This window comes from Gopherus flavomarginatus, chromosome 6 (genome assembly GCF_025201925.1).
Source record: "Gopherus flavomarginatus isolate rGopFla2 chromosome 6, rGopFla2.mat.asm, whole genome shotgun sequence".
In the NCBI taxonomy this organism is placed as follows: domain Eukaryota; kingdom Metazoa; phylum Chordata; order Testudines; family Testudinidae; genus Gopherus; species Gopherus flavomarginatus.
The window spans coordinates 79,909,198-79,936,796 of record NC_066622.1 but is presented as its reverse complement, the minus strand read 5'-3'; the positions used below and the strand labels follow the sequence as shown (position 1 = coordinate 79,936,796).

Here is a 27,599-nt window from a genome sequence, read left to right as displayed (position 1 = left end):
GTACTATCAGCATTGCAGTGGTTTAGCCTGTCTCCTCACTGCAAACTAAGCAGGTTACCAGCCCAAGTGACTGTGGAATGCCAACATACCCCAGCCAAACTAGCTGGCCTATGCTGAAAACACTACTAAGCTTTGCGTAAGAAATTTTGTTTGTGAATGGAAGGGAGTTAGGGGCAACACCCAAATAAAAGCCCGGGCTAACTCTGCAGTGAAGACATAGAGGAGGCCAGCCAACATGAAGCACCCTCCTGCTGCATGATCTGCCAAGGATCCTGATAGTAACTCACATATATATCATAATTATTGATTTCAGTGGGACTACTTCAGGGAATGAAGTTAAGCACATGCATTAAATGTTTGCTGAATCATGACAGAATCTAACAGAATTGGCCAGCAAATGAGGAAATAAATAAATTGAAATAAAATTCACTGTCACCAACATTTTTCAATCAGTCCCTTATAAATAACTTAAATTTATCATCTTCTGCAATAGCCAAAACTAAAAAGGGAAAGGTATATATTGATTTTAAAGTGAGCAATTTGAATGTGTAAGCAATCTGAATACCAGGAGAAATGTGCAGAACAGGACTTTTGATTGGATAAATGCCCTTTACAATATGGCGTTGTGTTGTTTAAAAAATTCTTAGTTGAATTTTACATATAGATAAAAATACATACAAAAAGAAATAACCAAATATATAATGAATCAAGAACTTGACTAAAACGTAAAATTGGCCAACAGAGCATAAGAAAAATTAGTAAAGATTTGTTTTATACAGTCTACACAAAATACTTCTATTAAGTGTGCTGTATTAAGCTGTCAGATTTGCCATATTGAGGCAAAACATAAATCTGTATGTTCACAGTGGACAGCATAACATCTCTCAAAGGAGTAAGTCTAGAAGATGGAATGGATCCAATGGTTTATACAAGGTTGTGTATTAACTTTCCATTAATGAAGAATTATTTCAATGGATTCATCACCTTTCATCTCTGCACACTCAGTTGAAGTGTAGCAAAATGGTTACCACAGGAAAACTTTTCTTTTCTCAAATCACTTGAAAATACAGTGAGGTATATTTCCTTCTTTTTAAACTTTAAAGGCCTGATTTTTAGAGGTGCTCCAATTGAAGTTAATAGAAACTGTAAGTGCTCAGCAGAAGACACCTTTAGTTTTTAGCCCCACACTAGGGTAGGCATGGTCAACAATATATTCCTGGGCTGTAGTTGACCTGGCCTAGTTCACATCTTCATAAAAATGACAAGTGTCTTGTCTCCACTAGGATTTTACAGCAGGATAGATAATGCATATTAATTATCCTGCTGTAAAGATCCCACCATTTCTGCTGTGAAGGCATAGCTTGAGACTGTGAACACAGCTGCTAGCTGGCATGCAAGTAACATTTCTGACAGAGATCACATTTGCCGAGAACCTCTCCTCCATCAAGTCATCTCACGAAGACAACGAAGCAACTTCAGAAACCAACAACTTTCAGTGGGTACTAATCTAAAGAATTCAGTGCAGAAACCTAGAAGGGAAAGGTGTTTATTTTCACTGTTTAAACATACACACATGCAATCATCAAACATGGTGTTTCATTTCCAGTATCTTAAGGCAGCCTATATTTTTAGGCTCAAGCAATTACCAGGAAATAAGGATTAGAAGATGTGTGCATCTGATCAGAATATTAAGCACATTTTAAAATAGAAGTCGTGATTTATTTAGCCCTCTTACCTGCTTTTCCTTTCTGAATTAATTGCTGTTGATAACTTTATTAACTTCCTGAGTAGCCCATCAGTCCCCATGGCAGGAGTTTTACCAAGTGGAAGAAATCTGATCTTTTGCAATATACCTACTCGATTAATCCCCTGCTAGTACATCAGGGCAAGTTTACTGTGTTATTTAGGCAGGGAGCATACTTAAAAGCTCACAATCAACCCTAGTCATTTAGGAAGCTTTACTGAAGGTCCCACGTGAACATCTCCATGTAAGGAGTATCATGTTATCCTTTACATCCCTTTGGGGAAAATTCCTACTAACTCCTTAATGATCTAAAACCAGCAAATGCTGGCTTCTTTATTTATGACATTAAAAAAAAAAAATCAAGCATAGAAAACCAAAAGAATAAAATCGTCTCACAAAAGACAATGAATCTTCCTTTAAATAATTTCCCCCCTTATACACTTTCCTTGGTTCCAATTTTGTAATAGAGGCGGCTGGGTAATTTGGTTTCAAAGCACAGGCAAAAAGAGACTCATTTCAAAAAGGATATGAAAAAAAATAAAAGTTGAACAGATCAGTGTGTCAGCCAATACTCGGATACTATGAGGAAAGGTGTGTTAAAAATACCTGAGATCAGACAGACACACGTTTCATTCCGTCTTTACAGTATTGTTGACTTAAATTAGGAAAAACTCAAAACCACAGATGTTTAACATTGTTTCACAAGGGAATTAACTCCAGAAATACATCACAGGGACTGTTAGAGACTAGGAGAAGGTGTTTGAACACCTTCCCATTCACAACAGTGTACGTTTTGCCAATAACCATTTCCTGTAACTCAGTGGCTTGAATACACCTGATTCATCAAAGAACTTAAGCATTTGCCTAAATTTAAGCACTTTAAACTAACTTTGATGTCAAGGAAACTACTCGTATGCTCAGTGTTAGACATGTTCTTGATGAATCAGAGTCCATCTCAGTAGAATTTCATTGATTCTGATTTGGCCACATATTCCCTTCTGCTGCCTCCTCTCCTCCTTTATCATTTGCAATAATTGAAGGGAGTGAGGTTTTTTTACCCATGAAAGCTTATGCTCAAATATATCTGTTAGTCTTTAAGATGCCATCAGACTCCTTGTTGTTTTTGTGGATACAGACTAACACGGCTACCCCCTGATACTGAAGGGTTAGTATTAACGTCCTGATTCAAGAAAGCACTTTAAGCAAGTTCTTATCTTAAAACCCACAGAGTTCAATGGAAAGTAAGCATGTGCTTAAATCTAAGCAAATGTTTGAGTTTTTCTGAGTAAGGATGATTTTAAAAAGACGGGGCAGCTTGCCTCTAATGAAAATAAATTGACAAGTGAGTAGATACATTAGATAGAATTTGATTCCTACGCAGAAATCCTTTTCTAATTTTGGCGTGTACCAGCCTGCTGTAAACCTTTCATTTACTGAACAGAATTATGTGTAATTCTAGATCCATAAATCAGAAGCACTTCAACAATTTAGAAATAATAAAGTATTATTAAAAAAAAGCAAACATTTCTAGTAGTGCTGAGAACATAAACAAACTGTATCAAGACAGCAGAAATAGCAATGGGAGTCCCTGGACGTCAAAATACAGCTAGCTGCCTCTGCAACAGAAAGCACCAGGGCAATGCAGCAGAATCAAAACTCAGACTCCCACCAGACTGTTCTGCTAAACACTTCCACAAGAATATCTGATTTCTTTTAACAGGCCTGTGCAATACTATTCAGCACACAGAGAGCAGCTCAAACAAGCTTCTAAGGCTACATCTACACTAGAGAGCTTACAGTGGCTCCACTATAAGATCTCTCGTGTAGCCGCTCCATGCAGACACAAGAGAGCTCTCCTGTTCACATAATTAATCCACCCTAACAAGTAGCAGTTTATGCCGGCATAATTTATGCTCCACCCCTGAGCGACATAAATTTTGCTGACATAAGTGGTAGCATAGACATGGCCTTAGCTTTGATAATTCAGCCCATTACTCTCTCTTTATGGCCATTTTAAATTTAATTTGATGGACTATATGACAACCATTATTAAGTGCTGCAGTGTTGCAATTAAAGGTGGACGTGGAAAGAGGCGGAGGTACAAGTAAACATATCAAGCAAAGATGTAACTTCTAGACTGGTAAATTTTGGTGCAACTGAGGACTGTTTAATGAAAAATGTTACAGAAATACAACTATTTTCAAGTATACAAGGCGGAACCACCCCCTTTGCAACAAACAAATAGGATAGTTATGCAGTGCTACATCCTCCCGTGATCTGCAGAACTCACCTGTTCTCAGAGGCCCCAACTCAGCAAGGTACTTACACATTAGCACATGATAATCCTATAGGATTATCATGTGCTTACTCACAATTTAAAGTTAAGCACATTCTTCACTATCATGCTATATCAAGGCCACAATGCTGATAGTACTGTTGTGTAGAGCAGCAGTTCTCAATCTTTCCAGACTACTGTACCCCTTTCAGGAGTTTGATGTGTCTTGCATAACACAAGTTTCACCTCATCTAAAAATTACTTGCTTATAAAATCAGACATAAAAATACAAAAGTGTCACAACACACTATTCCTGAAAAGTTGCTTATTTTCTCATTTTTACCAGGTAATTATAAAATAAATCAACTGGAATATAAACATTGTACTTCTATTTCAGTGTATAGTATATAGAGCAGTATAAACAAATCATTGTATGAAATGTTAGTTTGCATTGATGTCGCTAGTACTTTTTATTTAGCCTGTTACAAACCTAGGCATATATCTAGGTGAGTTGATGTACTCCTGGAAGACCTCTGTGTATCCCCACAGGTACGCGTACCCCTAGTTGAGAATCACTAGTGTAGAGGAACCAAGCCAAGCAATCACTAGTTGTATCCTCTGTGAGACTGTCGCATTAGGTGTGCATGTGGAGGGAGGAGGGGACGTACAGATTGAGATTTTCCTGTAGCGGATTTAACTATGCATCTTTAGTGACTTTTAATGGCAGACATATGGCTAAATCCCCTACAAAGCTTTGAAAAACTGCAATCACAATTCCCATAATCTTGTGATAAAAAACAGAGTGAGTAAAGAATATACCAGCTGAATTTTCAAACCAACTAGCTTTAAGCAGTCAAATCCTTTTCAGGCCACCCAATCTGCAAATCTGGGCCAACATTTTCATCTTGGGCGGTGATGTGAAATGAACTTCAGTTAACTAAGAATTCTGGTTAATTGGTAGTCTTGTTTGCTTCTTAACCCAAGCACATGATAGTGAGAGCCAGAAGATTAATTGCAGAGCTAGCAGCTGATAATTGCATTTTTCACGTATCTTTTGACTACGTCACCTGCACTCTGCCCACTAATCCATCTTCACTGCTCCGGGGCCTGTTCAGTTGATCTCATGGTAGATAAGGCATGTGGCTCTGCACAATGATAGGGGGTGGTACCCCAAAATAGTACATTTACAATCCTCTAAGGACTTGACTATATGAACATTTAGTTTGCAGTAGGCTGGGGCCAGACAAGCCGTAAAGCATTGCTATCAGAGTTTTTTCCTCTAGCATAAGCGGCACATGCAGAATAAGAGCTTTAGTGGTATGGGAATATGTAATTTACTCACCTGAGTAGTATGATCATTCAAAATTTACAGCATGCTTATAGAGGTTTCATACACCATACTCAAGCATAGGGTATTTACTTTATAATACGCATACATACACTTCTACAAATCCCTAGATTTGTATCCAAAATCCTAATCTGTTCCCAAGATAATATTAAGGGTATCACCGACTTGTGCATCTCAACATTTTGAAGAAGGCAAAGGAATCTCTTTGGAGGTACCAATTACATCGCTCTGTCATCATTCTATTGAGTCTAAAACACTTACCTAACTGTTCACTGATTGGTGAGCTAAGGTTAAATAAATGTATTCAGCACATTTATCCATCTTCCCACATGACCACCATACATACCCCTTCCTGTTTAGTGCTTGAGCCTCCGCTGCATAGGGCAGGTTTTGAAAACAAATCACCCCACATTGAACAAACCCAGCCTCTCTCAAACCTGTACATTTCTCAGTCAAGTCCCTAAGGGTATGGCTACACTCGAAACTTCAAAGTGCTGCCGTGGCAGCGCTTTGAAGTGCGAGTGTGGTCGCAGCGCCAGCGCTGGGAGAGAGCTCTCCCAGCGCTGCATGTACTCCACCTCCTCATGGGGATTAGCTTGCAGTGCTGGGACCCAGCGCTGTGGCACTGTTTACACTGGCACTTTACAGCACTGTATCTTGCAGCGCTCAGGGGGGTGTTTTTTTCACACCCCTGAGCGAGAAAGTTGCAGCACTGTAAAATGCCAGTGTAGCCAAGGCCTAAGACAGGAATTCTACCAGATCACAATTAAATGAGAGAGAGACAAGATAGTCTGCCTTTAACAAAACAAAAGGCTAGCAGGGTCTAGAGCTCCGTGAATCAAAGAGGGCTGCGTCACAGGAAATTGTCAAGACAGCTCAGACTGTTGGGATTTCTTCTCCATTTCCCCATGTATCATTTTTGGTGTTTCCTTTCCCCCTTCTCATAATCAAAGCTGTCAAATATCTTGACGTCCTTCATGTTCCCTGTAATAGGTTCTAGAGGTGTATGTGCTCTCACAGAAGTTTACACACTTAGGCCAAATTTCAGGAGCACTTTGGAAAGAGGTACTTTGATGACATGTGAGTCAAAGGGGAAGAAAAATACTGATGTGCCAGAGAACACCCAGCCCTATATGGAGCCTGTGTTGAAAGCTGTTCCAATGGGGAGTCTACCTCCCAGTCAGAAGAGAATGCTGCCGCACTTGAGGAGCAGCTAGTCTGCTTGGGGGTACAAGTGTGACTTCCACAAAATGTGCATGCACTGGAAGGACTGGCTGCTGCCCTTTGATGTGGTGTGGGTTCCCAAATTTGCACATAAGGCTATATACTGTATCTGAAGGTAGAGTGCCCTGAATTAATTTTAACATGCACACGTGCGGGTTAATTTATATACAAACATATACAGAGTAATCAAATCTTCCCTCTGAGCTGTAACTAAGAAGTATCTACCCTCTTTTTATAGTATTATTTATGTTACTGTAGAGGTTTAACTATTGCAATGGGGAGCCAAGCTTTCGCTACGCAGCATTCCAAGGGCATGGAATTTGCTCCACTCAGAGCATCTGCCTCAGCCCATTCTTCCGCTCTTTGGAAAATAAAAAAAGGACAGTCTCTCTCTCTCTCTCATATCCTGGGACACTGTTAGCCTCTCCTCCCTTTGCTCACTGACGTTTCTCACCTTGGTGTTTTTACTTGTGCCATGGGGATTGTTTTATATATATTGTGTAATGTTTTAACATAAGTGCTAGAACTAGGGGTGATGCCGCTCCCCCCTTGGTTGAAGTGGCTTCCATTATATACAAGGCTTACAGTTTGGTTCAATGACTCTCAGCTCCCCCACTATACAAATTGTTCCAGCACCCTCTGTATTTTAAACAACATCCCAAACAATTTAATGTCAGGGCTATATATTTAGCTCCCTGTGTAGCACTCCAGGTGACTGACGTGGCCAGAGCAGGAAGAGTACATTTTGTAACTGTACTTTTGTTGTAATTATTCTCTGGAAAGATTTTGTTCCCAAGAAAACCCTGTCCTCTCTCTGCTCCCGCCCCAAACGCCTTCCTGCTTCGTGGTTTATACTTTGGTCAATTCACAGTTCTTGGCGTTACCACTAATTATTTCAAAGAAAGACAGATACACATTTGACTGCAGTATTTAAAAAAAAATAAATGCCAAGGAGTATTCCAAAAAAAACTCCTTTCACACTGCTGTCTGGCATTTCAAGGCCAGAAGACCTGCACAATAACAGCCAGTGGGAAACAACGACTGTTACAAATTCCCAACAATTTACATCTACCAATCTCATTTTAGATCTGCGGTGAATCATTTTTCACACTGAGAATCTAGAGGCCACTACAATTCTTTGTCTTAATGAAATTGCCTCTATAGTGAGCACACTAAATAATGTGATTTGTTTTTCTTATGATGAAAAGGCCTTAATTTCCAAAGCAAATAAGATGAATATGATTTGGGTCCAGCCAGGCAATTGTAGAGGAGACCATCACACAAAACCTAACCACTCTGTTCTCAGAAGTTCAATATTACTTCCTGGGGACCAGTCTTGTTCAGATTTGTATGTTTAAAGGACTCCAAAGTAAAGTAAGAAATAAATAAAATTGACTATTAAAAATATGCCTCCTTGGTTTAACCAGGACCGCAGGCGTTGGCAAGCATTTTCAATGAAAGCACTTAAATTTTGGAACTTGCTTTCTCGAAACCTGGGATCTGAGTGCCGGGACTGATCAGCCTCTCAGTTTCCATTCTATCTGGAGAGGGAACGGGTTTGATGGGCTAATGAGATTTCTGTGTGGGGGTTGATTTCAGAGGGGTTTATGGCAGCTTCATGAATTTGTTCACGCTTAACATTACTGTATGGAGTAAAGTATAACATTTTGTAAAGTGCTGAGAGTGTGAGGCTGGTGCTCTAGAATCCACATACAGACATGACTCAGCTTTAACAAAGGGAAGCAATGGCTCTTCATACGCCTGCCTAATTGTTGCACACTAAGAAATGAACTAATAATAATATTTAACATTAAAAAACACTTTTACCCCACATACAAAATGTGTTACAAGCCTTAAACAACTCATTCTCACAGTGCCCCTGTGTAAATATGTAGGTAATAATCATCCTCACTTTACATATGGGGACAAAAGTCTTGTCTAAGGCAGTTCAGCCACACTTCGGCTTCAGTTCCCTCTCTCTCTCAATCTCTCTCTCTCTCTCTCCATTGACGTCAGATTTAGAACAACCAGCAGTTGCAGAGTGTTGGTTAAAAGCAGGGGTTTGATTCAGGCTCCATTTCTAGTTTTAGGTTCCTACGTTTTTGACTGATCCAAGTCAATCTTCATGCTGAACACTAATTTATTTTTGTAAGTGAAATGTTATTTCTCCCCTTATTCCTTAATTTATTTCCTACCTACCTATAACTGCTACATACCATGATTTAGCATGCTTGGATGTCGAGAATACAAACGAACAAGGGGATCTGTTAGAAAATTAAAAGAACAGGTCGACAAAATTATGCAAATCAAGTAAACAAATACACAAATAAATAAAATAAGGCAGTTTTCTCTCTACCTGGAACACCTGTAGAGGAAACACACACTGATTGTTTTCTTTATGAGTTATTAAAAACTGAAGTAACATGGAAGAGAAACAATGTATATAAGGAGAACAATCAAGGTGCATTTTCAAAGATGGACAAATTTACCTCCACTGAGTTTCATAGAAAACATACATTTACACACTGTAGGGAACAATCTTGCACCAATGAGAGGAATATATGTTTTAAAAGGTCTCTTCATATCTACTCTTCTATTACTGTAGGACATTACTTCTATTACTCTAGGACATTGTTCCTTGACTTCCACTTCCATATGATGTCAGAAAGATATAGTTTAAAAATTAGCATAAATTTATTAGACTGGATCTGCTTGATTCTTTGATTATTCTTTAATTGATGTTTAAAATTATGTTTTATCACACAGCACTTAATCCAAATGCTTTGTTACGGGTCTATTATATCTGGAAAGAACTAAAAAGAATGAAAGGAGAAGTAATAGTAAAAACTATTCAAGAAAATAATAATACTCTGCATGGAAACTAACCTAATTCATAATACTTCTCTGAAAATAAACATTGTCTACTAACTTTTATACTGGGACATACTAGTTTTCTTTGCAAGGGGTTAAGAGCAAGAACATTCTTTAAGGCTAAGACACAGGAATACAAGAATTAAGAAATGGATTTGGAATTTTGACCAGCAGAAACTCAGTTGCATATACTGACTGCACTTGTTATCTTGGGATAGAATGAGCTAATTTGTTCATCCAATTCATGCTCCTGCTAGGGCAGCACATCAGTGGCAAAAAGCTATCAATACCAGCAGAAGTGGCTAATCCTACTGTCTGGGTGGCTGGACTCCCCATGAACTTCATTGAATGCTCTCAAGACATGCAGACCAACAGAAGGGCAAAGGAATGACCCAGATGTGTCCATCTGGCTGAAGCACAGCTGGAAAAGGATAACATGCCAGGCTGTATTACAGCTCAGAAAGGGCAACTTGTGATGGGCAAATGCCACTATAAAGAATTTGCTTACTTCTCTCCTCCATATGCATATATGCTGTCGTAAACTGATAAGTAGGAGTTAATAGAACAGAAGTACTTCATATCCCTTTTGCCTGTAAAGGGTTAACAAGATCAGTGAGCCTGGCTGTCACCTGACCAGAGGATCAATCAGGGGACAGGATACTTTCAAATCTTGAGGGATGGAAGTTTGTGTATGTGCTGTTAGATTTCGGTGGTTGTTCTCTCTGGGTTCTGAGAGCGACCAGACGTGCAACCAGGTTTCTCTCCAATCTCTCTGATACAGGCTCTTATAAGTGCAGAATAGTGAGTACTAGGTAGATAAAGCGAGTTAGGCTTATGGTCTTGGGGTTCCCCAGGCAAGGTTTTTGGGGGGACCAGAGTGTACCAGGCAGCGCTACAGGTTCTAAGCTGGTAATTGATCTTAGAGGAATTCATGCTCGTACCCCATCTCCTGGACGCTAAGGTTCAGAGTGGGGAATTGTACCATGACATATGCATTCCCCTATCTTCCACCCATTTTCCTTTCAGGTTTCTGTTGGACAGTTACGTCAACAATTTCTTCACTTTCAAAGTGCTTTACAAGCATTGGGCCATGGTCAGCTCAGGTTTAAGTTTATCTTTACCTCCAAAAACCCAAGGACAGAATCACTGAAGTAGAGGTTCCACTGAGGGAAAGATACAGTAATAAAAAGGGGTTGAAATCTTTCCACAACCACTGTCAGCTCCAGCCTAGCCCCAAAGTGGATTGTGCTCATTGGGAAATGAATGACAGAATAAGCTAATTCACTGTATCCTTTCCATAGTCTATGCTGATGGGGTGCCCATGGAGCACAGACACAAGCTACAGCTGCTCCCTCTAGGTAGAACTAACACTGGCTGCTCTCCCACCAGGGGCTGCTCTAGGAATTTTGCCACCCCAAGCACAGCAGGCAGGCTGCCTTCAGCAGCTTGCCTGTGGACGGTCCGCTGGTCCTCCGAAGCCACGGGACCAGCAGACCCTCCGTAGGCACACCTGCCGGAGGCCCGCTGAAGCCGTGGGACCAGCAGACCCTCCGTAGGCAAGCCTGCGGGAGGTCCGCTGAAGCCGCGGGACCAGCGGACCCTCCGCAGGCAAGCCGCTGAGGGCAGCCTGCCTGCCACCCTCATGGCACTGGCAGAGCGCCCCGCCCCCCGCGGCTTGCTACTATAAATCGTTGAGAAGGAGATTAGTAAATTTAATAGAGCTATATTTCTTGGATTTGTACTCCAGCATATAATTATTATTATTTGAATTCTAGCAGTGCCTAGGGGTCCCACCTGTGATCAGGGCCCCTTTGTGCTAAGCACCGCACAAATACAGATATAGAAACAGTCCCTGCCCCAAAGGCCTCTCAATTTCAACAGACTAGGTGGGCCATGGGTGAGAGAAAGGGGGCATTTTAATGCTTAATTCACAGATGGAGAGCTGAGACACTGAGAGATTGACTGACTTGCCATGGGGCCACATAGTGAGTGTGTGGCAGAGCTGGGAACTGAACCCAGTCCAGTGTCGTACATACAAGACAACCTCAAAAGGTGAGACTAAAAGCAAATACCACCCTACCACCCTTATTTAACCACCCATGATCAATGTTCTCTTTTAGGATATTGTTTATCTAGACTAGAATCCACATGTTTGCTGGAAGTGTAGTGAAGAGCCAAGAGTTCTCTGACTAGATAACTTGTATTAAAATACAGCTCGCCCTGTCCACGCTAATGTTTTAAGTCACATTAGCTAACACACTGAACAAGAAAAAGACCTTTTATTCTACTCAAGACAAACCCTTTGGCTCCAGCATCATGTTAAAGCTATGTCTTAAAACTGCGACTTGCCAATTCACTTAACTGCAGTATAAATTGGTTATCCCAGGGTCCTTTGTACTGATAACTTTGGTATCTCACCCACTAAAAGCACAGCTTAATTACTCTTATGATAAGCCATTATGGTCTTAAAAGGACACCCCAAAACCAAACAAATCTTAATATACAAAACCCTAATGACACGAAGCTTCATACTTTATTTAATAAAGTCCATAATTAAGAAAATTAAGTAGTGTTATTGTTTAACTGCAATACTAAAGAAAGCCAAACAGAGCCAATTGTGGTTGAAAACAAGCCAATCACAGCACTCTATCAAAGAGAAAGAGTTGCTATCTCTGCTATCAAATGTCTAACACTTAGCCACCCATCCAGGCTGTCACAGGATTCATTTGCTGCAGTTTCTCAGTGACTGCTGAGGTACTTTCTCTGCACAATACTGCCCTCAGGCCTCTCTCAGTGCAGAGATATCGAACACTGTCTTTTTCTGACAAAGCTCCTATATGATCTCATCCTGTCGTCCCCTTGTCTGGCCCCAGCCTGGCCTACTGACAAAAGCAAAAGCTACTCTGGGAGCAAGGAAAAGTTCAGTAGCTTGTTAAAGTATTTATGAAAAAAAACCTTAGCAAATTATTTCCTTCCTGACTTACCAAAAAAAAACAACAACCTACCATGATCTGTGAACTCCATTTTACTTGCATAACAGGCCTTAAAATAAATGTATTATACAACTGAAAATGCTGGATTGGAAGGACAAAATCAGCAAAGCTCATGCTTCAAAGAGCCTTCATTTAAATTCCGGAACCTCTAGGGGTCCCAATCAGCACTATGCTAGGAGAACTCAGACAGCACTGAGGGAGGAGGCATTAAGAAGAGAGAAAAGACAGGCAAACACAAAGGCCATGCCTACACTAGAGAGTTGCAGCGCTGGTGAGGGGGTTACAGCGCTGCAACTTAGGATGTGGCCACACTTGCAAAGCACGGCCAGCGCTGCAACTCCCTGGTTGCAGCGCTGGCTGTACACCCGGTCGAGCCTCAGGTGTAGGGATTCCAGCGCTGGTGATCCAGCGCTGGTCAGCAACTGTGGACGCCCACCAGTGCTTTTATTGACCTCCGGGGTATAAGGAGGCATCCCAGCATACCTTAGAAGCCTCTCTGGTAATCATGCACACTCCACTGCCCTGGGCTCAGCTGACCCCACCTTTAAATGCCCCGGGAATTTTAAAAATCCCCTTCCTGTTTGCTCAGCCAGGTGTGGAGTGCAATCAATCATTCAATCAATCAGCGACCATGCCTCCACGCCCCAGACGAGCCCCAGCACGGAACAATTCCGAGCTGCAGGACCTCATCAGTGTTTGGGGTGAGGAAGCTGTGCAAGCACATCTGCGCTCCAGAAGGAGAAATTATGATACCTATGGGCAGATATCACAGTCCTTGCTGATAAGGGGCCATGAACGGGACGCGTTGCAGTGCAGGGTCAAAATAAAAGAGCTGAGGAGTGCTTACTGCAAAGTCCGTGAGGGAAATCGCCGCTCAGGAGCTGCCCCCACAACCTGCCGTTTTTACAAGGAGCTGGATGCCATACTTGGGTGTGACCCCACTGCCAATCCTAGGAGCACGATGGAGAGTTCAGAGCAGGGAGAAGTGGGGGAGGGTGTAGAGGAAGCCGAGAGTCAGGCTACTGGGGTGGAGGGAGACACCTCGGAGCCCCAGGAGGCATGCAGCCAGGAGCTCTTCTCAAGCCAGGAGGAGGCTAGCCAGTCGCAGCAGCTGGAAGTTGCTGGTGAGGAAGAAGCCGAGGAGTGTGGTCGGGGTAAGCAGATTTTTATGTTTTGGAAGAGGAGGGTTTGGGTTATGGCTGCCTGCATGCATGCCTAAACGTGGAATAGCCCATTGATTTGCTCTATCACGTCTCTGTAATCTGCTTCGGTAATCTCTTGAAAAGTTGCAGCCAGAGCGTGCACAATGTGCTTTCGCAAGTTTATAGGGAGAGCCACCGTGGTCCTTGTCCCGGTCAGGCTAACTCGTCCGATCCACTGTGCAGCGAGGGGTAGGGGGACCATGGCTGCACACAGGCAAGCTGCATGGGGCCAGGGCGGAATCCACATTGCTGTAGAAGACCCTCCCTCTCTTCCCAGGTAACACGCAGCAGTGATATATCTGGCAGTAGGAAACCCTGTTGAGAATTTAGGGATACTTGAGTGCAGGGCGCCAGGTTTGCGGTCCCCCCCAAGCCCCACGGTGCGTTCCGGTCTCCCCACCCCCTTCCAGCATGTAGCCAGCCCCGCGGCACGCTCCGGTCTCCACCCCCCCTTTCCAGCAGGCAGCCAGCCCCGCGGCGCGCTCCGGTCTCCACCCCCCCTTTCCAGCAGGCAGCCAGCCCCGCGGTGCGCTCCGGTTTCCCCCACTCCTTTCCAGCAGGCAGCCAGCCTCGCGGTGCGTTTCCCCCACCCTCACCAGCAGGCTGGCATTTACGCGGACCGCCGCCCCCCCCCCCCCCCGCCAGCAGCTCGCCACCTTCCTGTTCACTACTGTCCCCTGTGCAGGACACCAGCTACCTCCTGTACCCAGTGCAGATAAACCCCAGTGACCCATCGGTCAGTTCCCCCTCCCAGGTGCAGTCGGGGCAGAAACACTCACCCTATTGCTCGCCATGCCTTTGCTTCCCTGGCCTCTTTGTGTTATGTTAGGTATGTGGGAAGGGTGCTACAAAAAGTCTAAAAACTCCTTCACTGTGTGACAATAAACAATGTAGCCTCTGTGTATTACATGTTTCTATCTATGTTTTTTTAAGTGACCTTGACTAATGCAGCCGGATCACCGGCCTCACGTCGCTTGCAGAACTTGAGAAAAAATCCGCGAAAATCAAAAGAAGAATTGATCAAAGCAGTTATGATTCACTACAACAGAGAAAGTAGGAAGACACAGGAATGGAGAGAGAAAATGTATGAGTGGAGGCAAACAGAAAGCAGGAGAAAGTAATTGGCTACCAAAAATACCTCAAAGCAGATGATAAGCCTCCTGGCTCGCCAAACTGAGTCTTACGAGTTTCTCGTAGCCATGCAGGCAGATCTGTACCGGGGTAACCCACACCCCTCCCAAAGCTCTCTTTCTTGTTCCCCAGTATTTGCACAAAACACCTTTCTCCAGCAGCCAGTTTCTTATTACCCCCAGCTGCCCCCAACACCTGTACGATCACCTACCAGCCCTGATAACTACAATTCTTACCCTGTGCACTCCACCCCCATTACCCTCCAGCATAGTAATCCTGAAGTGCAGCAGACATTGAACAGTAATCCAAACAGGACATATTCAAACCTCTGAATGTACAGTCCACCACCCTAACCCCACTGGCCTTTTATGTACTGTACTTTGAATAAAGGATTTTATGGCTTTTACAATACGTTTTATTATTGCAGGAAGTGGTAAATATTGTACCCCAAGACAGAAAGGAGCACAGCAAAGGCACCAAACATTACTGTTGGCTCTCAGCATCAAATTGCTCCCTTAAGGCATCCCTAATCCTTGAAGCCCTTTCCTGGGCCTCTCTAGTAGCCCTGCTCTCTGGCTGTGCAAATTCATCCTCTAGGCGTCAAACCTCGGAGTTCCATTCCTCACTGAATCTTTCACCCTTCCCTTCACAAATATTATGGAGGGTACAGCACGCGGATATAATAGTGGAGATGCTGCTTTCCCCCAAATCTAGCTTCCCATAAAGACACCTCCAGCGCCCTTTCAAACGGCCAAAAGCACACTCCACAGTCATTCTGCACCGGCTCAGCCTGTAGTTGAACCGGTCCTTGCTCCTCTCAAGCTTCCCTGTATACGGTTTCATGAGCCATGGCATTAAGGGGTAAGCAGGGTCTCCAAGGATCACAGTGGGCATTTCGACGTCCCCTACTGTGATCTTGCGGTCTGGGAAAAAAGTCCCGGCCCTCAGCCTCCTGAACAGGGCACTGTTCCGAAAGATGCGTGCATCGTGCACCTTTCCAGGCCATCCTGAGTAAATGTCAGTGAAACGCCCACGGTGATCCACAAGCGCTTGCAGAACCACGGAGAAATACCCCTTGCGATTAACGTACTCTGATGCCAGGTGGGGTGGGGACAGAATAGGAATATGTGTCCCATCTATTGCCCCTCCACAGTTAGGGAAACCCATTTGTGCAAAGTCATCCACAATGTCCTGCACGTTCCCCAGAGTCACAGTTCTTCTTAGCAGGGTGCGATTAATGGCTGTGAAAACTTGCATCAGCACCATTCCAACGGTGGACTTTCCCACTCCAAACTGGTTCGCCACCGATCGGTAGCTGTCTGGAGTTGCCAGCTTCCAGATTGCAATAGCCACCCGCTTCTCCACTGGCAGGGCAGCTCTCAATCTCGTGTCCCTGCGCCGCAGGGTAGGGGCGAGCTCAGCATACAGTGCCATGAAAGTGGCTTTTCTCATCCGAAAGTTCTGCAGCCGCTGCTCGTCATCCCAGGCTTGCAGGACGATGTGATCCCACCACTCAGTGCTGGTTTCCTGAGCCCAAAGGCGCCGTTCCACGGTGCTGAGCACGTCTGTTACTGCCACAAGGAATTGAGTGTCTTGAGCATCAGGCATTTCAATATCATCGTCTGACTCCTCACTGTCACTTTGCAGCTGAAGGAATAGCTCCACTGCCATGCGTGATGTGCTGGCAACATTTATCAGCATGGTCCTCAGCAGCTCAGGCTCCATTTGTAACAGAAATCTCAGAAATCGCGCTGCAGACTCACAATGCCGCCAAACTGCTCAGAATGTGCAGCAAAGCACCATGGGGCGTTGGAATAGGAAGCAGAAAGACCCGCACACTTCCTTCCCCTTCCCACAAGCCACAGTGCCAAAATGGGATGAGGTGCTCTGTGGGATAGCTGCCCACAATGCACCACTCCCAACAGCGCTGCAAGTGCTTAAATGTGGCCACACTGCAGCGCTGGTAGCTGTCAGTGTGGCCACACTGCAGCGCTGGCCCTACACAGCTGTACGAACACAGCTGTAACTACCAGCGCTGCAAAACTGTAAGTGTAGACATAGCCAAAGGCACACATGTAGCCCTAGTTCAGAAGCAAATGAACATGTTGCTAACCTGCTGGGCCATTCCCTATAGGTGTCAACAAGTCAATGGAACTTACCCAAATGTTTTGGGAGAAGCTGTCATGAAAAGACTCAAATCTGTTTTTAAAAGCTGTGTCATCTGTTTTCAGGGTGGGAAATACTGCATTTGACCTGCTACAGAGGCAGTGGCCCAGACACAGCAGTGTGGGCTTTAAGAGTAAATGGAGATGCAGCCATTATGACAGGTTAAATGCCAAGAAACAGAGGCAAGAGGCACAAGTCATTAAATCACCATTACTACTGAAAAACCACACAATAACTTTTTAATACTTTTCACGCCACACAGGTCTCCCTGGGCACCCTCCAGAACAATTCACATTAACTACTTGGATAGTTAAGGATTAGCTAAGTAAAATAAATAAGGACTTAAAAGGAGCACTTCAAACCCAGTCTCAGCAACACAGAGCAAGAATGGAAGAAAACTGATGCTCTGAAGAGCTGACAACTCCACACCCAAAGGGCTTAGGCCAAAAAGTGGGACAAGAAGCTACACAAATACACTACGCAGGAGCTGTGCCAGTAATAGATGAACTTTAGAAGGGTTTGGGGCAGACACTTTCCCCAACAATAACCTATAAGGCTTTGTTTTCACTAGGAAAAAACATGTATTCTCACCTTATGGCAGCTAACACATGGCAATGAACATGGAAGTAAAATCCTAGTGAAGACAAGGCCGTTTTTCTACCAACATGCGTTAGCAGATCACCCTGACTGCTAAACACATGTGAAAATTACAAACTGCCTTCTCTTCACTAGGACTTTATATCCTTTTAGCGGCAATGCATTAGCTAAGACAATGTAAAAACACACTTTTTAAAGACGCAGCCCCAGAGAAGCCCCTCCTTTCCACCACACCCAATGAACCATCTTCCTTCATCTCTGTCCTGCCTCCTGCCACTTCCTCCTCCCTATCATTTCAGATACGCCACCAGGTCTAAAGACCTCTACATGCTGCTCACATCATTACTCTGGCAATGACTGGACCCTCCAGAGCACACACCACATATGCACAGTGCTCTGGGGCACAAGGAGGGGTCTAAAATCCAGTGGGCAGCTATTCAGGGCTAAGCAGAGAAAACCTAAGGACTGATTTGCCCCACATTAAAATGTTAGGCGGATGGAACAGTAATCGGAAGAAAGACATATTGGCTGCAGGGCTTAGAGAGGAGAGGAGGTGGTGAATGACACTGATCTGGATGAATCCAAGCTTCCAGAAAACTTGGGAGATGACTGACATTTGAAGCCACTTGTTACTTGGCACAAAGTCGTTTGTTCATCCCTACAGTATATACAACTCAATGAGTAGTTTAGCAATTGATTTTATTTTAGTATGCCATTTACCAGCCCCTCTCCCCCAAAAAAGAAAAATAATAATAGTTCTAAGAAAATGGGATAGATATTTACAGTTGGCACTCTCAGTTTTTGAATGCATATTGTCTTATTGCCAATGTAACAACAATCTCTCTCTTTTTCAGGGTGGGGTTGGACATGGGGGAAACAGAACTTTATAAAGCACATTAATGTTTGTGAAAAGTAGCAGAATGAATTTTCTCTTCATCCACAGAAAAGCTGCAGCACAAACAGCAACAGTACTGGCTTCCCAACACCACCTCCTCAAAGTCCCTCAAGCACATTGTGGAGGGTCTCAGTATAAGTTACAACTCTGACCTTAATTGTGATCTTGATGCTAGTGTAAATTGTTATGCACTTCTTCTACAAGAGTGAGGGACTTATGTATTGTAAGAAGTCTTGTATGGCACACAAAAAGGCCCATTTATACATCGGGGTGATATCCTGCTCCCACTGAAGCCTATGGGAACTTTCCTTTTCACAGAAGGAATGAAAGATGATAGCCAGGTCTTGTGGGACACAACATTTTTGCAGTGTGTCTGATGGGTTAATCCAACTGTTCAGCTGCCTGCACAATACAAACCACTCCACCATACATTCCACTGCATTGTCCCAACATCTGCTCTCTTGTCTTTACTTCACAAACTCCTGTGGATCCTCTGGGTTTAGAGCCCTCAGGTACTGTGCCTCTCTGATTTGCCAGTCATTCTTTGTTAAGGGGCTATCAAAGTAGAACAGGGAAACTAGACCCTTAAATAAACTAAATACAAATTCAATACAGAAAGAAGATTTGCACACCTTCCAAATCTAGTCCCACAGTTAATGCTTGCAAAGTGCTTTAGGATCCTAACATGAAAAACATTACTGAAGGGCAAATAGTTAACAGTTGAATTTTTTTTTAAATCCAAGGCTATTAAAATATTACCCTTTGTGTTACAACAAATGGATGGATCAATTTAAACTGTTAAGAATTTGCATGTGACAGGTTTGCTCTCCAAAATTCCATTTTGCAGTGAAATCATTTGGAGTCTCACCATACTATATGAAGTACTCATCAGTGTCAGGGCCAGCTCCAGTCACCAGCTGAGCAAGCTCGTGCTTGTGGCGGCAAATTCCAGGGGGCAGCATTCTCTCCAATCCTTTTTCTTTTTTTTTTTGCTTCGCCGCTTCGGCCACCCCTGCATGTTTTTTCTTTTTGGTTTGCTGCTTCGGTCGCCCTGTAGGGGCTGGCAGCGTGGAGGAGGGGATCGCCCTGCTAGGAGCGGTGCCAGATCTGTAGCAAGCCTGGCAGGGTAGCCCGCATCCTTCTCTGCCCGCCGACTGGAGCGGCGCGGAGCCCTCCTGACAGGCAGCGTGGCGAACGCCTCGCTGAAGGAAGCCCTGGCTGCCCTCCTTCTCTCTCCCCCCCTCTCCTCCCGATAGCTGGAGCACGCACTCTGCCGCCTGGGGCACGTCTGCACAGCCGGGAGTCCTCCTGCACCCACACTCTGGCCACTCTGCAGGTTCCCCCCCACCTTCGCCACTCTGGCCGCCCTACATTTCCCCCATCCCTTAGCCGCCCCACAGGTTTTTTTGTTGTTGTTTTTATTTTTTTTTATTTTTTTATTTTTTTGCTTGGGGTAGCAAAAGAGCCAGAGCTGGCCCTGATCTGTGTTAACTGTAAAGAAGACACTCTTCGAACAGGAAATACTTTCCTAACTGACAGGAAGTACCAATACCAGCCCCTTTAACCAGAACAAATTGACTGATTCTAGTAACGCAATTCCAACTCATGAAAAAAAAAATACTGTTTCTACAAAGGGGAATGACATAAGGGAAAAGAGTTCAAAATCTGTAGAATAATAAAATGCAGATCTTCAGCTGAAGACATTGGATTGCAAATACAAGAAAATGCCTCTGTGAAAAGGCCGTTCTAGGGTACCATATTTAGTCTCTCAATTATATCCAGATTAATTCTGCTCAGTTTAACAGAAAGAAAAAAAAGATGTTTATTCTAACTACCAGCTCTGCAAACTAAATCTGATAACTGAAAATCAAGTTATTCCCCCCCTCCTCTTACATCATCCCAAGAACAAAGATTCTGCCATTAAAATTTAGCTTACAATTTGGCCACTGATGCATGAGTCAGAATACACTCCTAGCTTGATCGCTGAGATATGTATGTCCTGTATGACAATACTCTTTCACACCCACACAAAAGAGGTTTTCAGTAATGTTAGCAGGTATGATTTGGGGGATACACATGCAGCAAATACGTTGAGTAAGGGCAATTTTAACACTTACTTTTCTAACTAGAACCTCATTTTAAAAAAGATTAAAATAAGCCACTTTAACTATAAAAAACATATTGGCAATAAATTACTACTAATGCAAATAACTTTCTTTTTTAAGGCAACACTTGACTTTCCTGATGATTTGTATGTAACGCATATAGAAACAATAGATAGGGGATACATAACGAACCATTTAAGAATCACTGCATCTCATACTTTTGGTCTTTTACTCTTAAAAATGAGGGTCATATTCATTTTAGACCAAATAAGTAATCTAGAAATTATGGGCTGGAGAGGGGTTCACAAAAATTTCTGAGTACCTTTCTTTAATGAAATTTTGCTTATCTCACATCTCAAATAGGACAATATGGAATACCAGCATTTATAGAAGTACCTTTCCTTAATAACATTAAAATGTAATTTGTAGGAATGGACTCAAACCCTTGTACATTCCTCAGCATTAAGTCCAGAGAAAGAAAATACTCTAAAAAACTATTTGATTAAAAAAAATCATGCAGGATATACATCAGCACATACTGGGAGTAGGAAAGAGGCCAGGGAAAAAGAAAATGTTATTCAGAAACTACACATGCAAGAATTCTCGACATAATAACTTAAGTGAGTCATGTAGGGAGCTATAAATACTGAGGAATATAGAGTACTTAGAAAGATCCAGAGAAAACACTGAAGGAGAAAAGGTAGTGTCAAAAAATAACTGACAGAAGATCTTAGAGGAAGTTGAATGAGGGAGTAGAATCGTTGTGGCGTAACAGACCATAAAACAGTAGGGATATCTGGAATTTACTGTGAACCCCCTCCTGTCAGAATGATTAGGAGTGACCTTACTTTTGTAACCCAGGTCTGCTCATCTTCCAACTTCCCCACTTATTGTAGTAGCTCTCACATGTCTGTCATGTGAACATAAGCCCTTCTGGGCAAGGACTGCGTCTACCGATATGACTTTTCACAGATTCATTAACAGATGCCCATGGTTATGCTCCTATTCTAGCAAATTTGATAATAAGGGTGATTGTGAAAAGTTGATGTTAATGGAAAAGGAAATGCAAGATTATTGGTGAAACACAGGTAGATAAGACAAAACACAGGCACGGGTGAAAGCAAACACACACTTAAGGTCATTGGAATTACTGTCACATATCACTACCATATATTATAAAGTAGCCGTGTTAGTCTGGATCTATAAATGCGGCAAGAGTTCTATGGCACCTTATAGACTAATAAATGTACTGGAGCATGAGCTTTCACGGGTGAATAGCCACATGCATCCGACGAAGTGGGTATTCACCCACGAAAACTCATGCTCCAATACGTTTGTTAGTCTATAAGATACCACAGAACTCTTTGCCACTTTTACTATCATTGTTAAGCTAAAATAAAAGATTTTTATTCCCAAATACATAGAGATACAAGCAGCTAATGACAGAGACAGCAGTACCTTTCTGGGGTTGCAAGGGAAATGCACTGAGTGAAGACAGATATGACTAAAAAATAATTATTAGCAGCAGTCAAATACAGACATAACATTTCCCTAGAAGGAATGAAAAACTGGAGGTTGTCAAGATTACACCAGAAAAGTAAATCAGGAAATGAAAATGTCTGAAAACTGACAACCTTCCCTCTGCCAGCACCGTGATGGGATCCACGTCAAGAAAAAAGTGGCAAAAGAAATGACACAGAACCTTTAGTAGGTCTATTTTAAACATATTTAGAAATAGAGGAATCTTAATGCACACAAAGGTGGACTTAAAAAGACTCTGATAAGATTAATCAGAGAAAGAACAGATAGCTATCACTGGAGATAATTCGCAACTGGGAGATCATGCCTAATAAATTGGATAGAACATTCTGAGAGCCAATAAGTATTTCATGGAGGTGCTTAGAGGAGTGAAAATCATGGACAATTTATTGGACATTTAGCAAAATCAATAATCTGGTAATCACACAAAAGGCAAATCTGTGAAGTCAATGAGTACAACATAAGGCATGACCCACTATTTGATAAGGAACGGCCTTGAACACTGAAGGCAAAAGTTACCCATGAATGGAAGTTTGGCATCGATAAGAAACAGCGGCATAATCCAAACAGTTCATTATAAGAATTATTGTCTTAGGAGGTAACATTTGCTACGGTTGTGTCAGTGGTGGCATGGCAGCCGATACTAAGCACAAAGGCAATACAATTAAGTATGTCCAATTCTGAAAAGGAGCAGTTATCTGCTCATTTTCCTAGATTATGCATGTTATATTGACATTCGTCACCTAATAGAATAGGTGAAAATTAAGCACAGTAAATAAATGTAAGCAAGTGCCACCAAAAGACACAAAACAAAAGACACAAAACAATGGATTCTTCATCTTTCCCACACAACAGTGACATGTTGAGGGTCCATTATTGCTACTTTGGTAGCAAGCTGTGGTACATTGGAGGAGAATGCATTGTTTGCCAGACTATTGGAATGGTGGTTGCATGGTATTACACAGGTTAAGAATAGGTGGGAATACTACCAAACAGCAAGAATTACAACAACAAGTGGTATTCTTTATACAGACACCTATGGCCCACACAACAAAAAGTCCACACTAGACAGAGTTAGGATTGTAGGAGGAATTTGAAGCAGTGAGACAAATAGACACATTATGGAAAGGCAATGCGAGAGATTAAGAATTCACTAAAATGGTGTGATTCGGTGTATAGGTTCTCCCTTAGGCCTTTCTTTCCATCTCAGGATTACAGAATATTAGGGACCTTGTTTCTGGAAGTAACACTAACTAGAAGGTGCAGCAAGTGACACTTTTTGGAGAGAATGCAGGGGTTTCCAGCATCAGGTATCCCTGGTTCATGGCCAGCACATTCAGTGGCTATGGTGGAGCAAGATACTTGGTGATATTTGTTCAGAATCTGACCCTCAAAGAACCATTGATAAATGGAAATAGCCTTTTCCTACCAGCTGATTTTGGAGTGAATTTGTCCCTGTTGGCTGCACATACGGCCAGTAGCCTGTATCCAAGATCCAAGTCAAATCCTTGCTGTGCTGCCACTCGACTAACAACCTGCGAAGAGAAAGAGAAAGCTTCAGTGGGGGTTACTTCTGGCTCCTTGCAAAGTCACATTAACCTGCTTATTGACACAAATGGCAAACGACTATCAGCTGCTGTGACATCCATAGCATATACACGGGTATGAGGCATTGTTCTCCAGGAGATTTTCAAGCAAGCACAGAAACCTGCACTTTTGCATCTGTTATCTGTTCGTTCCCCTGGGGAGGCAAAGCTTAATACAAACAAACAAACGAACAGTAAAACTTTTATATACACTTAAGCATGACATGTTTTATTGTGTTTAGGAACTATCAGACCAGACCTTAAACACTGCTGCACAGACATTAACAAGCACAAATCACTGTTTGTAAGAATACGGTCTTGATCTTCATGATTAAAAAATCCTCCCACCTCACTGCTATTCAACATGCTATGTTCTAGTCAGCTGCCACCCTCCACCCCTGAGGTGATTGCAATTCAGTAGCAATGTATACTGTCTGGGAAATATCTTGGGATATCTTCTGGATAAACAGGACCTACGATAAAAGGTGCTATATAAACAAAGTATTATCCAAACATATATCATACAAGCTGAAAGGAGAACGTAAGAAAGGTGTAGGCAATATAGACAGTTTATTTATTTGTATTGCAACAGTACCAAAAAGCCCCAGCCACAACTGAAGCTCTATTGCACCAGGTGCCATGAGAGACAATCTGTGCTCCCAATAGCTTACAACCCAAGAAATAAAATATTATTTTTCCTTCCTTGTCTCAGGATCAAAGCCACTAGTTAAACTAAAAGACAGCACACATGAGTGTGCAATTATCTGTGTCTAGAACCGGCTCTCAAAAAAGCAATGGTACAGAACTGAGTTAGAAACCAAGATACACAATAACGTATAAATGGTAATGAAATGTACCATTCTGTGTTAAGTAGTCAGTTCTATCACATGAATCTTCTTATTCCAAATTGTTTTCCAGTATCTAATTAACAATAAAGAATCAGATTTCTTTATTAAGAGAGTATTACTACAGATAATGCTGCAGTTTATGGATAGATTTTTGTTGATGTTAATTTGGAAACTAAGATTTATGCAACTGCATCAGGTGGTTTCCCCTCCCATTTTCTTTAACACTTCTAATCTCAAAATTGAGCACCAGTGATCTTCATGACAAACAAAATTAAATTTGGAACAAACAACACAATAACACACAGGTCTGGAACACTGCAGCTAGCCCTTTTACATCCAGTTTATCTATGTTAGTTGCAGTGATAAAGTAAAATTTCTGATAGGAAGAGAATTATCATTTAGGAGAAAAGGCCTGTTTATTTTTTGATAAATCATGAAACATTTTGAACTCAGTAAAATAATCTTCAAACCCCAAACAGTACAGTTGTTAGTACTGGTGTCTTTGTTAAGATTCAAGGTCTAGATCTTGCAAAAAATTGATGTAGTGGGACTACTCACCTGCATAAAGTTAAGCTCATACACAAGTCTTCACGGGATCAAGGACCTGGAGACATTAACAAGACCTCCAGATGGCTCATGACCCGTGAGTGGTGAGAAGCCCAAGCCCTTTTGGGATGGAAGGCTGTCAGACTGATATTTGGAGTTGGAGGAAACTCACATTTGGAAGGCTCCAGATGTTTGTATCCGCTAAACTGAGTATCACCAGAATCCAAATATTAATCTATTTGCCCATTCATACCGTCAGGTACATGTCATGAAAGAGATCTGGAAAAAGCAAACTGGAAGCTCATTTTTTAATCTTGTTAAAGGCTCCTGAGAGGGATGCCCTGTTATTATGCAAACATAATTGAAACTCATTTAGGCACCATCTACTCTAACATCACACACTAGCTAATTTAAAGCATGGCTCACTTCACTGAGATAAGAAAGGGAACCTACCTCCCTGCCTTTATTAAAATGCTGTTTTGACTGGCACATTATCTGCAAGCTTCAGATTTTGAAACTGGATAGGAATGAAAGCAGATACGTCTGCTCATCAATGAAACTGGAGTAAAGTGTGTTTACTTGCAAAATACGTTGACATTTTTACACTTGGTTCTGTTTAAAATATGGATTTATGGACACAGATGCTGCTGGCCAAAGGCCAAATAAGGACTTCCAACCAATATCTTGCTAGTTATGGAAAAAGTTCTCCACATTAATTCAGGAGACACAATCACAGACCCTGACCCATGACACACAGTCTATGATTAAGGTAACTTATTAGTCAGATGAGAAAGTTAGGGTCAGTTTCAGCCTAAATACAGACAAGGCACAATCTGTTATGCTCACTAATTGCAATCAATTTTTATTTTATTTAATTTATTTAACTAATTACAGTAAATATTCTTCTATACTTGGCATGATCTTGATCTCAAAAAAAGACTAGGTTTTTTAGGCCTCCAGACTCATCTCCGACACTGATCATCTCTGTGGCCCTGGGCAGGTCATATTGTCTTGTCCGGGCCCTACCCAAAAGTGATGTATAAAGTAATTTTAGTAAGTAGGAGTCTGTAAATAAGGGAAGGTGTGAAGCAATCTGAATCTATGGACATCTAAATAATAGAATTGGTCCAGAAATGCTTTTCCCCCCACATAAGAAATTTCATTTAAAAATATTTTTTCCAACAGCAATCCAGCGTATGTAATCAAAAATGGACATTTACTGTGGAAATCTCCATTTTGACAAAGTAGCCATTTTCTACTGGGGAAATTTTTTCCCCCCGTTAGTTGTACTAAGTAGAGGGACCACCCATTCTGTGTCTGATGGTGGATGCCCTGCTGGGGTCTGCAATATGGCCAGCACAGATGTCCCGCTGGGCTCCCCTCCTCTCCTCTGCCCTTTTGGCTTCACAAAGGCACACCTATGTCTCTATTGGGCATCTAAGTTAACATGAATAGGGCAGTTCCCACCTCTCATAGATTCATAGATTTATAGATTCTAGGGTCAGAAGGGACCAATGTGACCATCTCGTCCGACCCTCTGCACAAAGTAGGCCACAGAACCCTACCCATCCACCTCTATAACAAACCTCTAACCTATGCCTGAGTTATTGAAGTCTTCAAATTGTGGTTTGAAGACTTCAAGCTGCAGAGAATCCACCAGCAAGTGACCCATGCTCCACGCTGCAGGGGAAGGCAAAAAACCTCCAGGGCCTCTGCCAATCTGCCCTGGAGGAAAATTCCCTCCCGACCCCAAATATGGCGATCAGCTAAACCCTGAGCATGTGGACAAGACTCACCAGCCAGCACTCAGAAAAGAATTCTCTGCAGTAACTCAGATCCCATCCCATCCAACATCCCATCACTAACCACTGGGCATACTTATCTGGCGATAATCAAAGATCAATTGCCAAAATTAGGCTCTCCCATCATACCATCCCTTCCATAAACTTATCAAACTTAGTCTTAAAGCCAGATATGTGTTTTGCCCCCACTAATCCCCTTGGAAGGCTGTTCCAGAACTTCACTCCTCTAATGGTTAGAAACTTTTGTCTAATTTCAAGTCTAAACTTCCTAGTGTCCAGTTGATACCCATTCGTTCTTGTACCTATATAGGTACTAAGCTTAAATAATTCCTCTCCCTCCCTAATATTAATCCCTCTGATATATTTATAAAGAGCAAGCATATTCCCCCTCAGCCTTCTTTTGGCTAGACTAAACAAGCCAAGCTCTTGGAGTCTCCTTTCATATGACAGGTTTTCCATTCCTCGGATCATCCTAGTAGCCCGTCTCTGAACCTGTTCCAGTTTGAATTCATCCTTCTTAAACATGGGAGACCAGAACTGCACACAGTATTCCAGGTGGGGTCTCACCAGCGCCTTATGTAACGGTACTAACACCTCCTTATCTTTGCTGGAAATACCTCACCTGATGCATCCTAAAACTGCATTAGCTTTTTTAATGGCCATATCACATTGGCGGCTCATAGTCATCCTGTGATCTACCAATACCCCAAGGTCCTTCTCCTCCTCT

The 27,599-nt window shown here is 42.5% G+C and overlaps 1 protein-coding gene across 14 annotated transcripts in view; it reads right to left on the bottom strand.

Moving 5' to 3' along the window:
- The window catches only part of ZMIZ1 (zinc finger MIZ-type containing 1), a 509,185-nt gene that overhangs the window by 159,713 nt on the left and 321,873 nt on the right, over window positions 1-27,599 (bottom strand). For all 14 annotated transcript variants that reach the window (XM_050960048.1, XM_050960044.1, XM_050960038.1 and 11 more), the window contains one exon: window positions 23,520-23,625. In XM_050960048.1, the coding sequence (XP_050816005.1) occupies window positions 23,520-23,625 (106 nt within the window). The remainder of the gene's footprint in view (window positions 1-23,519; window positions 23,626-27,599) is intronic.